The 15,925-nt window shown below is 39.8% G+C and overlaps 1 protein-coding gene across 1 annotated transcript in view; it reads right to left on the bottom strand.

Moving 5' to 3' along the window:
- LOC131968146 (dihydropyridine-sensitive L-type skeletal muscle calcium channel subunit alpha-1-like) overlaps nt 1–15,925 on the bottom strand; it is a 130,099-nt gene that overhangs the window by 112,158 nt on the left and 2,016 nt on the right. Inside the window, exon 3 of the mRNA XM_059328889.1 lies at nt 8,682–8,821. Within this exon, the coding sequence (XP_059184872.1) occupies nt 8,682–8,821 (140 nt within the window). The remainder of the gene's footprint in view (nt 1–8,681; nt 8,822–15,925) is intronic.

Genomic DNA, 15,925 nt, shown 5'->3' with positions numbered 1-15,925 from the left:
CAGAGCTAGGACGAAAGTTTATTATCATGAAAAAAATAAATACAGAGTATTGAATGGGGAAATACAAGCGTGAGAAATGTCAAGTGTGGCGTGTGGTGTGAGAATGGGTTAAATTGCGTGACTGTCACACTCAAAGCGTGACACTTGGCAGCTCTGGTTAAACTGTGTGAGTCGGCTAACGTTACCCTGAAGCTAGCTAGATTGGGATAATGTGGGGAAACCGTGTCATTGTTGGTTTTCAGTAAGTGTTTAATCAACCCAGTTTGCAAGAATTTCATACCAGACTGTAATGTTGGATTAAACTGATTATCTCAATGTCTATGAAGCTTGTTTGCTATTGTAAAGGTCTAAATTATAACGTTAGCCAAGTTACTTAGCCCTAACTAGCCTACATGATCTAGTTTAATTTTATAGTAGCTAGGCTTGTAGTTCATTTTTAAGTAAGTTAAAACACAAGAATGGGGACAAATAGTTTAAGATTCAGCCTAAAACGATATTGAAGTCTTACCAGGCTGTCTTATTTTGTATAGGGACAGATAACAATCCTGTCCTGAAACCAGCAGCCCTGGCAGCTCCCAACCTGAACCTGGAGCTAGCCAGGCCAGTCAGTGTGAGCATAGACCAGGACCCTGTCTACCACCACCAGGTCACAACATACACAGGCAGTAAATTGCATCTCCAGTTTATTGAAAAGTGAACCCTCGCACTGTAACAAAAGGTGATTTTGACAGATTAAGCCTCATTTCAATGTTGATTTAGCTTGTAACAATAGATTAATTTCTGTGTGATGTTATTTCTGTTCTATTAATTTTGTCTGTATCTGTTTTTTTTTGTACAATGCCACTGTTATATAACATTTTGTACATTTTTTGTTAAATTTGTTGTCTTTTGTGAAATAAACTCTCCCAAGTATTTCACTCACTAATCTCCTGAATTGCTTCAGCTTTACTTGGTGAAAATAATTCCACTTGATGATGCAGATTGTTAATGTAAAGAGGGGGACCCATGTCTTGCTGATGACTATTGTGATCACAGTAGTGTGTGCTGGGTTGAGATAGTTCATCACTGTTGATGTGTTGTAAATGCATATATTTTTTGTTCATTGTTAACTAAATATTTTGTTGAATGATTTAAATGAACATGTTCAAAACAAAGCATTAACTAAAAAATGATGACATTCAATATTTGTAATGATATGTATATATTTATCCTCCTTCTTCTTTGGCTCTCAACGGAGGCGGTCGCATCTTTTTTCTCTCTCCCTCCCACTGTGTTTTTCCCTGCTTCGCTCCTCTCGTCTCGTCTTGTCTACTGTCTAACTTGGAAGACTCTCTCTACACTGCTCTCAAAAACCAAAAACCATGGATTTGATCAACTGGTCTCTTAACGAAATTGACACCATCTGCTCGTCTCTGGAGGACATCGAAGATATTTACCTATTCGGAACCGTGATAACAGGGCTTTTGCTGATTGGATTGGGCCTTGCTCTGGTTTATCGAAACACAAAGGAAATGGTGTCAGCTGTAAAAGGCCCCATTAAGCTGCCCGTGATGATTGAATGTATGGCCAGGGCTGTCGGAACTCAGACTGTGGTTATAAACCGCACCATGGATACCATCCAGGAAAAGGTTGCAGCCCTGGAAAGGGATCGATCTGGAGATCAGGAGGGACATTTTTACCATCGACAGGATTAGTAGCAGGAAATCGCTGCCACTTCCACCCACAGCTCAAATTCCAATCTTATCTGGCTTCCCCAAACAACAGCCTTGGCTCGAAGGCCGTTGCTAATCTTCCCTGCTGAGGAATGTAGCGAGAGACTACCATCCCATCCTCCCCCCCTCTCGACTCCACTACCACCTGTTGAACTGTCTGCCTTTGCTCTGGCCCAGGAAGGAAGGTCATCTCCTTAGCAACGTCCAGGCTTATCGCTTTTGTTATTCCAGCGAACTGAGACGAACTGTTTGGTGCTTGACAAAGGCGGGTCTCAGGCCTATACACGAACTTCCACATATACTGATATGCTTACATCCCTCCCCCAACCACCCCCCAACCCACGCCTTCGACGCTTCATACCCCCAGCGAGACAGGCGGGTCTGTGAACAGCGCCGCAAATGGCTGCAGGTCTGGATGGCCGCCTGGCTATGCTGCCCCCCCCCCCCCCCCCCCCCCCCCGCACGTCATACGTCTATTCATGTTGTGAAAGTGTACCATGCCATGTTGCTGAGGTTTTTTTTCATGCTTTTTTCCTCCTTTCCTCTCCCCATGTGTGCTGTATTTTATCTCTCTTCACACCCTGTCTTCCTGTCCTGTCTACCTTGTGATATTGTTTGTTGGTGTATTATGCATTCTGGACGGGTTGATGGCTTAATTTCGTTGTACTGTACTTGTACTCTGTGCAATGACAATAAAGGTTCATTCATTCATTCATTCATTCATTCATTTATCTATCGAAGTATGTTAAAATAGTGTTCAGCTATTGAAAACCAAAAAATTTATTTAATTTTTTGACACTTTTGAGTTCATTTGAGTGGTTTTGATGTGTGGAAGAGAATGATTTGTGTGTTTTATTTAAGATGAAATGTGAACAGGGATGCATTGATTACAAGTATTTTATTTAAATAAATGTTCAAAAAATAACTGAAACACCATGTTTGCCTCATGATGAATACATTTTACATTCATTCAGGCTGCTTGTGTAACCAGTAGTAACTAAAACTGCTCCTAATCAAGTCATGATCATTTTATAATAGTGAGCAAGTAGAAATGACGGATTTTTGGGTAAACTAAACAGGGTCTCACATGTTACTCTTTCTAAAACGGCTTTTTCTCTGGACTACTTTAAAAAAATAAAGGTGAAAATTGAGAGTATACCCACTTTATCAGGGACCACTACACCACTGGTGCAAACCATAGCTACATCAATGCATAGAACAACACTGCCACCTACTGGTTGAGGAGGGCGGGCCATTTGTGAATCACGAGCTATTTGCTTGTGGATCTGTGTGGATCTGCGACAAGAACGTCTCAGAAATACGCAAGTGAGGAAAGAGATGCGTGTGTGTGATTGGTGATCCACAAATGCTGAATCACACTTCACAAGCAGAATTTTCAGTTTTACAAATGGCTTTTTTTTTACGAATAGACATTTATTTGTAAAAACCAACACACAAGTTACAAATCCTAAATTTGTGTTTGTGGAAGGAATATTTGTATGCATACAACAACACTGCCACCTACTGGTGAGGAGGGCAGGTCATTTGTGAATCACGAGCTATTTGCTTGTGGATCTGTGTGGATCTGCGACAGGAACGTCTCAAAAATGCGCAAGTGAGGAAAGAGATGCGTGTGTGTGATTGGTGATCCACAAATGCTGAATCACAGTTCACAAGCAGAATTTTCAGTTTTACAAATGGCTTTTTTTTTACGAATAGACATTTATTTGTAAAAACCAACACACAAGTTACAAATCCTAAAGTTGTGTTTGTGGAAGGAATATTTGTATGCATACAACAACACTGCCACCTACTGGTGAGGAGGGCAGGTCATTTGTGAATCACGAGCTATTTGCCTGTGGATCTGTGTGGATCTGCGACAGGAACTTCTCAAAAATGCGCAAGTGAGGAAAGAGATGCGTGTGCGTGATTAATGATCCACAAATGCTGAGTCACACTTCACAAGCAGAATTTTCAGTTTTACAAATGGCTTTTTTGTTTTTACAAATAATGTGTATTTACAAAAACACAATATATTTACAAGTACACTCATATTTGTAAAAACCAAAATACAAGTTACAAATTAGAAATTTGTATTTGTGGATAGCAAAACACGTGTGCAAATCAAAAATATTTGTAGATCACCCCCTGTGTGTTTACAAGTATTAATGAGACAAATTTAAGCCCATACAGGTCAGGATGGCCTTGTCCGGGGCAGCAAGCAACCAGGTGGCATTGACGTGCCGTTGTATTAATTAAAACTGGCGAATCAGAGATCAAGAGGGCGGGACTTCCTGGAGGAAATCGACCAGCAAGTTTTGTAAACAAATGTTAGTATTTTAATGGGTTCAGGGAGAGAGTCGTGGTTCAGACTTCACGAACTGAAACACGTCTGTTTGTATTCAGGGACACGAGTTTTTGAACCCGGAGATCTCTGTAAAGTGCACATTTTTTGACGTATTGTAATAAACTTTTGTTAAACTGAGAAACTTGGACATCTCCAGCTCTTCATTTCCCCATCAACGAACTGCGCAGAAAAATGGTGAGGTTTTCTCTGTTGGTGACAGATTATCAATTTTCAAGGTTTCCTCATGCAATTTTTCTAACACTCTGTGTGTAATTTTGCACATAGTTTGTTTTGAAGAGTTGCCTATAAAAATACATGTTTTTATGGGACTTTTTTTGTATATAGTTTTATTATATTAAAATTTTTACCTTTTCATATGTTCATATTTGTATCCTATGTTTACATTTTCAAGTTCCAAAACAGTTCATTGAGCATATTTGTGGTTTTTATTGAAGTAAATAGTATAATTTTTCAACTCGGATTTCATGATTTTTGGGCTCAATATGTTGATCAAGTAGGTTAAAGTGAGAAAATAATTGTCAAAAGTATTCAAAAGCGGCCAAAATAGGCTCAGACCACAGAGGGTTAAATTCTCAGAATGAATTTGTGGTCTCAATTGCTAATTTCAACTCTTCTTTAATACAGTATGATATCGATTTTGTAAATAACTATTCTATTTAAAGTATTTTCCAGGTTATGTTTGCTGTTAATATTTTTTTTTAAAGATATTTTTTTGGCCATTTTTGGGCTTTATTGATAGGACAGAGTGAAGGGAGAGACAGAGGGGAAGACATGCGGGAAAGGGCTCCGAGTCGGATTCGAAACCGGGCCGTCCGCTTATGAGGACAATGCCCCTATGGTACGCGCTCTACCAGGTGTGCCACCGGGTTGCACCTGCTGTTAATATTTTGATGGTTTGAGGAAAGACTTTAAGAAGACTTGCTCACTTTTATCTGGGTGTAAGGGTTTCCTCCTGATTTCCTGCAGGACGTTTTGGAAGGAATTGTACCTGTAGAACTATACCTATGCTAGCTTTAAAGTATTTCACATTTAATGTTAGCATTTATGAAATATATTTTTTCGAATACATATATTTGAGCAAAATTGATTTATTCGTGTGATGTTTGAGAAAAAAATACAATATGCAATTGTCAGTCAAGGTAACTTAAACATGCACAGATACTACATCCATTATTTATAGTCTGGTCTCTGCATGTTACTTCTAACTACCAAATTTAATTTGTCTATGTGAAAGCTTACTATAGGGTTCCACCGTGTTTCAATGTTGTAGGGGGCACCACTGAGGGATTGACTCACCACAGTCCAAGGTTATCGATCAGAAACCAGGTGATAGTTGTTTTAGGCATTTCTAGATAGTGGGGGAAATACTGTTGTCGAGCTGAGAGCAACTGCAACTGGGACCACTTAGACAAGCACACCAATAACACAACAGCCAATAAAGTTTTGTTTACCTCGCTATGCTGTGCAGTGGAAATGTAATCGCACTACGCAAGCATGGCTTGTCTCATGTCTTTTCCTGTAGACCTGTTTCTAGTGTTAAGGGTCATTGCCAACAAAAGCTACACTTACTTGGTAATAAGTATATTACAAGTGTTGCACACCTAACACTGCACCCTATCTTGGGTTCATCCTGAGACATGCTGCCAAAAGGGTTCCATGATCATCAGAGGACAGGTAAAACAGAAGAACTTGCAAGGAAACTTTAGGAAAAATGCAAAATCCAGCGAGAATGGACCAGGGCGAAGCCCAGGTGGCTTTTGGTATTGGCTGACAGAAAAACTTAGCCTTCATGCTCCAAACACTACGTTTTGATCATTATCTTGCAAAGAAAACATAATCAGCAAATAAAGTAACATGTTGGGATTGTACCACAGGTGAATCTTGGGTTCACTTGTGGACTTTAACATTTGTGGACTAAATAAAACATTTTTCTGAGTCAACTCACAAAATGGCAGGTCACCTCCATTTTGTCCCCAGAATGCACAGCATTTACGACACCTTCCAGGTCACATCATTGGTGAAGCCACTATTGACACCACAGGAGGCCCACTGGTCTGCTATAAGGAGCCAGTGCCTTCTCCCCTCTCTCTCTTTCTCCACCGCTCCTGCTTGGTGAAGCAGCTCCATGGAACCCTGGAGCCACCAGCCCTTCCCCCACACCTCCTGCAGAGCCCTGCTGAGGTGAGGCCTCTTCTCTTCTGAGACTTCAAGCAGAATCTCATTTCCACAAGGAATTCTGGAACAACTGCAACTCTGACCCATAGACGGATTACCGCATGGGCAAAGTGGGCGTGTGCCCAGGGCCCTAGAGCCAATAGGAGCCCTTGGCCTTCAGATTTTTATTTTTTTTTGGTACAATTTTAAAATATATTGCAATGAATGTGGCTTTGAAAATGTAGTATGATAATAAAATCAATTAAATGCTTTAGAAATTATAAGATTAAATCAGTAATGTGTGATGACACATTACACTGGTCGATGGGGTCAAAGTTGAAAAAAGTGCGTTTTTAAAATGGAGACGTGGGCGCTCAGTGGATCAGCTAAACGAAAACAGAGGGAAGAAAAAGCTGAAACGGCTGAAACCACAATATGTAACTGGTCAGAGAGTTGGACTGTGATTACTTTATCAAGGACTTTTCCTCGAAGAAGGCCAGTAAAGAGCCGGAGGTTTAGGTGAGTAGTTTCTAGGACTGTAGTCGGACGGTCGGTCTGAACACATTAGCGCGATTTAGTGCATTTGTTTATTACCATGACAACATGACTCCTCCATGGCATGTGCTGTATTTGTGTGTGTAAGTGCGTCTGTGTGCGCCGGCCAGCGCGAGGGAGAGAGAGAGTATTAATGGGACTCTGGATGCGCTGATTGATAGTTTCGTTTTTAAAAATAGGTCGTTACCTATATTTTAATTAATACTACAACGGCTGGCTATTTGAGCGTTCTGTCTCTCCCATAATATATGTATCGTCCTGTACATGGCAGGTGCCAAACAAAACAGACCTAAACTGACAGTAATGTTGTGTGGTTGTGTGTTGCTCGGTGTTGTTACGTGCGTAAATGGAAAGAGCGCCTTTGCACACGCACATAATGCGTATGTAGACAGGGGCTCGTGGTCATGATAATCCGTCTATGTGTATATCGTCCTGTAAGTGGCAGGTGCCAAATAAAACAGACCTAAAATGACAGTTATTTTGTGTGATTGTGTGTTGCCCGGTGTTGTTATGTGCATAATGGGAAGAGCGCCTTTGCGCGCACACTGTTTGCGTGTGTAGGCAGGGGCCCGTGGCGAGTTTGTGTCCAGGGCCCATGGTCATGATAATCCGTCTATGCTCTGACCTTCTCTGCGCACCAAAGTTGCATTAATGGACACAAAATTCATTGCAACTGTCAGAGAAAGCTTAACTCAACAACAAGGACAACCAGCAACTTAATTTGCAAGACAGCAAATTATTGAACTCAACTTCCTTCTTCCACGCCTCTACTGAAAAAGGATCCCCCCCCTTTTCAACTGGATTCATGAGTAATGTAACTGGGCTTAGATAAGCAATCAGCAAGGACTTGAGCTGAAAGGATTTGACCTGTAATTAATGATTTGGTTTATATGTGTGCTTTAAGTATATTTATGTGATATTCATGTTACTATCAAAGTTGTATGTTAATCTTGCTTTATACAGACAGTCAGTCTTATACGCAACTGACTTACTAACCTTTGATCTGCTCATACACTGATTTTCACATGATATATTTAAAATTAACTGGAACTAAACACAGTTGGTAACAGTTCACATGACCAGGGCAAGGCCTAGTCACCTGGCTCTTCACAGCTGGAATTTTTACGACTCATTGTGTGAGGAGCTTCGACCCCCCCCCCCCCCCCCCCCCCACACACACACAGACACACACGTTTCCCTCTCTTTTGTAATGTAGTTCTCTATAGTTTATAGATGTGTGCTTTTATTTACTTTACTTGTTTAGAATAAATACCTTTTGATTACGAATGCTGTCTATTTAATGTTGTATATTATGAACGATATGCTGGCCTCTGCTGTGTCAAGAATTCCTTCAACCACTATTAAATATTAATATGGTAATTTCATTATAATTATATTCATAATTAATGATCAGTGTTCCAAATTGATAGTTTAATAACTTTATGAGACTGATTTAGGTGAATTGGCTATATTTTTCTGTTTTACAGATGGTGCCCCAACGAGCTATGACTCAAGTCATATCATTTCTTATTAAATCATTATTTATGATAATTATTAATAATTATTATATCCATCTAACCACACTTAGACCACTGAGATCCACACAAGTGTTGCTCAGGTTCATCCCTGCATATTTGGTATCCTTATGGGAGGGATAGCATTTATGATAACGCCCTTTTATTAATATATTTGACGCCCTGTGCAAGGTCATCATTTATTCATAAAAGAGCCATCCTTAATTCCCAACATTTTTGGTGACCCGTGATGGAGGCAATTGGTATCTGTAACCAGAAACCCCAACATATTGGATGCCCCGTTGCGTAGTTACAACAAACATCACCATTCAGAATATGAAATTACAAAATAGGCTCAAGACAAACAGATCAACTTACCCAACCGATACACAAACAAAGTCCAAAATGTTCCAGCAGTTTCTTAAGTATGCATCCGCATGGAAAAGAAATCCATAGGCAACGATCTTCAGGAAACACTCTATAGAGAAGATGATGAGAAAGATGTACTCCAGGCTTTCCTGTAAAATAACAGCAATGGCTTGGTTTGAATTTGTTTTACTATTACTTATAAATGAGCCTCAAATAATGTTTAGTAGTGTTATTTCATGCATAGGTTGTGGATCTATTTATTGACAACATTATGATATACAGTACTCTACACAAGTCTTAGGCAGGTGTGAAAAAATGCCTAGAAGATTTGATGCTGGTTTGAAGGCAAAGGGTAAATATCGATTTGATTTAGATTTTTCTTCTGTTCACTTAGTTTGCATTTTGTTGATTAATTTAAAAAATAAACTTAACATTTCTATTTTTGAAAGCATTCTTATCAAACAGCATTTTCTTAACACATTTTGCAATGTTTTGCAATTGTTGTCATTTACCGTCCACCAGGCCAGCTGGGTGGCTTTACAGATGAGCTAGATACCCTGCTGTATTCCATACCTGATCATGACTGTCTGCTGCTTATGAACATCCACCTAGACAGTCCAGACTCTAATAATTTTATGTAATTAATACATTCCTTTGACCTCCAGCTGGTCCACAGTCCTCCGACTTACAAAGCTGGCAAAAACCTTGACTTTATTCTCATCCAAAACTGTGCCACAGACGCACTGGTGGTAACGCCTCTCCACCTGTCAGATCACTTTTTTATCCAGTTTAATGTCACTCTATCAGAACAACTCTCTGCTCCTGTATCAATGGTTACGTTAACCTCAGGAACTTATCCCCAGACCACTTCTCCTCTATTGTCACCTCTGTCCTACCTCTGCTCAGCACATTCTCCTATCTGAAGGCTAATGATGCCACTGACTCACTCTGATCTACCCTGAACTCATGTCTGAACAGGCTATGTCCTTAATCTACGAGGCCTGCTCGACCCAACCAATCCCACCCATGGTTGAATGATACCCTCCGATCACAGCGTACCAAGCTCAGAGCTGCTGAAAGAAAATGGCTAAAATCCAAACTAGCCAATGACCTCACAAGCTACCAGAGACTCTAATCCTCCTTCTCAGCCAGCATCAATATGCAAAAGTCCTATTACATGTCTCTCTGTGTCTCAGCTGGGCGGCACTTAATCAGCTGCTAGCATCTCATTTTCTGGATTTACACCCCTCTCTGAGAGTGAGGGATCCAAACTGTTGACATGCAGCCGTCCTACTACATGCTCAAACCAATGTGTTATGGAATAAAAGCTTCTTTTTATTCTTCTTCTACTCAACAGGTGAGGTTAGAGTGCCCTCTGCTGCCTGTGTCAGTCACATCAAGCTTGAAAGAACAACTCCTGGGTCACAACAAAAAAAGTAAATGCAAGATCACACGTACGGGTTAGTTTTCATTTATCCTTTATTTATTTTGTGTGGAATCATTGAGGGCAACCCCTCATTTACAATGTCGAGGGTAATTTCTTTGATTTTTAATTTCTATTCTATTACGACAACAAAAACAGATATAGGTATCTTTTTGAAATGGAAATGGGTTTTTGTTTTTTTATTTCAGAACAAAAATCCGTTGCCCGGACAGACTGACATCACACTACTCTACTTCTGTCTATTCATGACACTGACAAACTCACACACACAACGTCACACACAACACTGGAATGTTTTGTCACCTCTCTCATTTCAGCAGAGGCATGCAGTCAATGTCTATTTTAAATGGAGGCCACACAGACAGTGTCCTTCAGGAGTGATAAAAATAGGCCTTACATTATAATTTATTATCCTCCATTGATGAAATGAAATATTATTTTTATTATTATATATATTTAATTATTCGGTTTAGTAACTTATAAATGATAACTTTTGTTAAGATATGTTGCAACTGTCACTAAAAACCTAACAGCATATATTTATTTTTTTACATTTTAAAAATTATGATGGAAAATTCTGAAGACCATCATTTTGACAGATTACAAAACTGGGGTGATCTACCATAATTACGCCTGGATTCCACTGGATGCGTAACGGCTGCAGATCCGTCGTCGGAGCCGTTACGCACCCATTATAATCAATGTGTGAGATTCCACCGACTGCAGATCCGCTGCGTAATGAGTCCGACAACGCAGGGCCATCCGACAGCCCTCGCAACACTTGCGCAGAGCTTCTATTTTTGTCGGATGACGGAGCACTACGCATAAATTCAGCACAGAGCAGATCGTTCGGGACAGGAAGTCTTGCACAGACACAAAATAAAACACCGGTATATTTTCAAAATAAAATACCTCGGGTTCGCTAACGAGGTGACAAGTCGGCCCACCTCGTTAGCGCTCGTTAAGACGGAGTCGCTGGATTTGTCTCCAGTCATTAACGAGGAGATGTTGATTATCTTCCAGTTATATCAATTGATTAGGCGTGAATTCGCGAGATCTCGTGCGTCCTCGGGACTCTGCTGTCCGCAACAGCTCCGACACAGACGGATCCGGTGGGTGTTGACGGACTGCGTAGATACGCAGCCGTTGCGGACAGACCCCTGTCGGAGTCGTTACGCATCCAGTGGAATCCAGGCGTTGGAGTAATTCACCTTGCTGTTCACCTGGTGACGTGTGCATGTTAATTGTATAGTTTTGACCTGATTTTATCAGCAAAACCTTGTTTTACAGCTGGCTTCAGCTAACTCTCAATTATTCTTAGTGCCAGATCGCTGGAATACACAGTTGTGATATTCAGAGCTCAACACTGTTGGAACTGGAAAACCACAGTGCTACTTGGGGCAAGTTGTCTGAGGAGCTGGAGCTGCACTGAGCACTAGTGAAGGGACAACAAAGCTTCGTTAGCCATCTGTTTTGTTTTTTGACCCCATTAGATGGTGGTCTTGGCTTAAAAAAAAGCCTTTAGCAATGGTAATTGAGTGTGTTTTCAGCCCTCCGCCATCTAGTGGGCTCTGTTAATAAAGCAAATGGTTTACTATCTTCGTTGTCCCTTCACTACTGAGCACATTGAATGTGTGATAAACAACTAAAACTGCAACTTACTACCATTAACTAGTAGCATACAATAGCAAAATGTCACGAGTGTCCGATGGTTCTCTAGAAAGCAGTAATTGTGATGCCGTTGACAAATGAGGTGAAAAAGAAGTATTGGTGTGGTGGACAATGAAGGACAAGCATGGTTAAACCTTGTGGCGTGTCGTTGTGAACGTTTGGTTCATTTTGAACAAGGGATGGGTGTTTGAAAGAAATACTCCCTTATGTATAAAAACATACATACATGGGCAAAGTAAACAAAACAGTTTCCTATATAACAAAAGTAATGTGTTTCTCAATAAAAATTTAAAAAATGTTTACGCTTCAAAAGCCTAGGGCTCTTAAACACTGACGAGGCATAGTCTATTGTATAACGTATTGTGGGCATCCGCAAAATATCCCACGCGTTTTGTCTCTATATTCTATACAAACACCAGATCAACCAAGTTCTTAGCTAACATTGATCAATCTTTGATTAATTATTTCCATCCCTACTTTGACCTAATCTTTTATATGACTGGGGAGTAATTAGTAGTGTCAATGAGGGATTTGTTCATTTTCAAGCAGTAGGATTCCTCATCACATGGCAGCTGCATCGGCTCAGTCAGGACAAGAAAAATAAATGATATGTTTGCAACTCAACTATGCGTCCTCAAGTTTCAGTCTGTTGTTCAAATATCGTGTGACAGCTGTAGAGGCTCAGGGGCTGTGGGCTTGTTCACGTCTCATAATAGATCTTCAGGTTTGTGTCTCCCGTTCATTTGTGACATGACAGGCGGCTCAGCCACAGGGCTGGGGGCACTAGTTTAAATGAATGAAATGCTTTAAAAAAAGACTTGTTTATTTTACAGTCTGACAGTCAGTGATCCGATTTAGGAAAAAGACACCATTCTATATATAATTTATCCGCATTATGGTATAAAGTAATCACATGGTCACTGTCTCTGTTAACCTTTCCTTATTGTGCCCTTAAAACTGCATAATGAAGGCCTGTAAGATTTTTTAAAATATTTATTATAATAAAATAAAATAAAATGCTTTTGAATATATCTCATAATATAAAATGATATATGATATTAATATCATATGAACATGTCGAAAATGTTGAAAATGACAATGGTAAAGTCTAGAGCAACCTCTGCCTTACAGTAGTAAATGAATAAGATAATCTGTAAAACATCAGGTTCTTGTGGCTCCTCCTAGTGCTCCTGATGCCAGTTTGGGAGTGAAATGGCGCCAATCACTGCTAATGAGACGAATGGCTGGCTACATAGTATATCATCATATTAAATTAAATATTGAATCAAGAATTATTCTCCATCCTTATTTTATGTAAATGAGCCAGAGACTAAGAGGCTGGGAAGCAGAGTTAAAAGTGCTATTGTGTTAAATGCTCCATTGAGCAATTGTCATAGTAATGCAGGCTCCAATGCTGTATCCAGCTCAGCTAGGACTGGCTCGTTAGTTTGCACACTGGAGGGTAAGAAAGGCTTAGATTTATTGAGCAAGGATGAATTATTCATTATTAAACAGCTCTGGAATAACTTAATCTAACTGACACTACTATAGTAAACACAACACAATAGAGGAACAGTTCCTACTCTTCGATAAAGCAGTCTACATCAAAAAAATGCACAAACTTATTATTATTTTTTTTAGCTTTTATAGGTCATATTTTGTCTTTGTAGTCATGTGTAGTTACTGCACTTGTTCTGTCATTAAAAAGCAATTTGGCTTTGTATTATCATCTGATAAGTATTTGACTTTAATTTGATTGTCAGAATAATTATTAGTAGTATATTATATATTATAGTATTTACCATAACTGGCTATTAACTTATTGGTACCGTTATTTATGGTGCATCCCTTTAGACCCAGCCCTGCCAGCACAGCATGAAAGCAATGTGATGCAAACCTGACTGACTCGTCTGTTCATCTGTTCCTTGAGTACCCAATGTATTTATTGTTAATAATCCAGAATGCAGATGCTGCTAGAAAAAAATACTCTTTTGTAGTTGTGAACTGGAAGGGAAAACAAAGCAGACTTTATGTTTATGTGACGTAGAATAAACTCTGAGGCTATGGGATGATGTTCACACTACACAGCTTGTGGTCTTGTAATCAGGAGTCTAGAAGTCCTTTTGGTTTTCACACTACAAGGAGGATGAGTGACTCACCTGTGTATGACATTTTTAGACCTGTAGGTCTGGCAGGTTTAAGCTTTATGGTTACAGCTTCCTAGAAATTAATAACTAGCCCGGGCTGGCAGACATCAAAAAGTACAGAAGCAGAGCTACAAATAAATAATAATTAGGCTTATTGCAAGATAGACTGATGCTAGTCAGAGAGAAAGACAGCGTGAGAGAGATGCTATCTTCTTCCATTGAGTACAATTGTCTTGTAATTGGGGAGCTCCATAAAGTCTTGGTCTGAATCTACACGTCTAGAGAGGTGTGTGTGTGTAATTAAAATCACATAAAGTTACCTGTGTGTGTGTGTGTGTGTGTGTGTGTGTGTTTTTGAAGCATGTGTATGCATGTGTGAGGAGTGAGCGCGCTTACGCGCATGTGTGTGTAGCGAAAGTCGCATAAAGTTACGTCTGTCTGTCTGTCTGTAATTAAAATCACATAAAGTTACCTCTGTGTGTGTGTGTGTGTGTGTGTGTGTGCGTGCGTGCGTTTGAAGCATGTGTATGCATGTGTGAGGAGTGTGCGTGCGTGCGTATCTGTAATCACATCAAAGATCAAAGGCAATCAGACCAAAGATCAAAGGCAATCAGAGCAGAGCAATCAACAGAATTAACTGCCACCTGAATGTTCCGGAAGAGAGGTGGACAGACTGGAATTTCTGGCCTCGAACAGAAAGCATTTTTGGCAAAACCATAATACCTATCATTGATCCGACTTCACTTTGAGCGTCCTGAGTTCTTCCTGAACGTCTACATATGTTTTTTTTTTCAGAAAAATTAAAAAATAGCTTTGTGAGAGCGATCTAAAAAAACTGTTACATCTCCCTTTTTCAGAAGTCTTCCAGAGTTTTTAATATGGGAGCCAATGAGGCTGTTGGTGGCGCATCTGTGCGTCCTACGCCCAAACTATAATTCTGACAGCTTTACTAGAGGATTGTGAGGGAGAAGACAAATTTTCCTACGTTTCTATGCATAAATTATTTCTGTAGAATGGAATTTGCGGTCTGGAGCGCAGTTTTCAAATTTATTTTTTGACAATTTTTTTCTCTCCCTCTACACTCGATGCGATGATGTCACACACTGTGACACAAACGTTCCGTGCAATACACACCCATTATAATCTCAGAATTTCTCCAAAAATTATCATGGTCATTGAACAGGGATTGCTAAAAAACTATATGACGAAATCAATATCGAAATGTGGATTAATACACCGATACACAAGACTTGTGTCTACTGTTTAAAGTTTAAATGGAGTCTCTAGGTGAAATTAGTTTAGAGACTTTTAAAAATCTCCAATTATTGTTCTTTTTCATTAATTTTTTTTCGGCCATCCCATTCATTTCAGTGCAAATTTTTGGGCAGTTTTTCGCGACTTACATCGCGAAAAATTCATATTCTGTAAAGAAAAGTAATAGCACACCGATCCCGATCAAACCGCACGTTTTGATATATAATTTGTCCTGCAACTCTTCAAGTTGTAGGACAAGTAGCCTACAACTTGAGTCGCCCCGAGCACTGGTCCCTACAGCTATTGCTGTATGGGACCAGTGCTCGGTGCGATTGCCCCGTTGCCCTAATTACAATAAATACACCGTGGTACCAATAGTTAATTAGTCCAAACACTCAGACTGAAAGACAAAAAATTGTCCCTGCCATTTTTGCCCCGATCAGCCCACCACAACTGATTAGACAACAACATTCCTAGCACTCTCCTGAACATGTAGATATACTAACCATATCACTGCACACAACACTACATGTAGGCTACATAGGACGGCCCTCATCTAAGTGTCAATCAAAACACAGGAAGTAAGGATGAAAAACTTTCACTCTCTAATAAAAATGCAATAACATGCAGCACAGCGAAGCAAGCCCATAGACCTGCAGGAACATATGAAATTATGTGTATTTCTCATTGTAAAATGTGTTGTACTAATTGCCCGGAAACAAATGTTTACATACATA

The sequence above is a fragment of the Centropristis striata genome, chromosome 3 (assembly GCF_030273125.1).
Source record: "Centropristis striata isolate RG_2023a ecotype Rhode Island chromosome 3, C.striata_1.0, whole genome shotgun sequence".
NCBI lineage: Eukaryota > Metazoa > Chordata > Actinopteri > Perciformes > Serranidae > Centropristis > Centropristis striata.
This window is presented reverse-complemented; position numbering and strand designations above follow the sequence as displayed.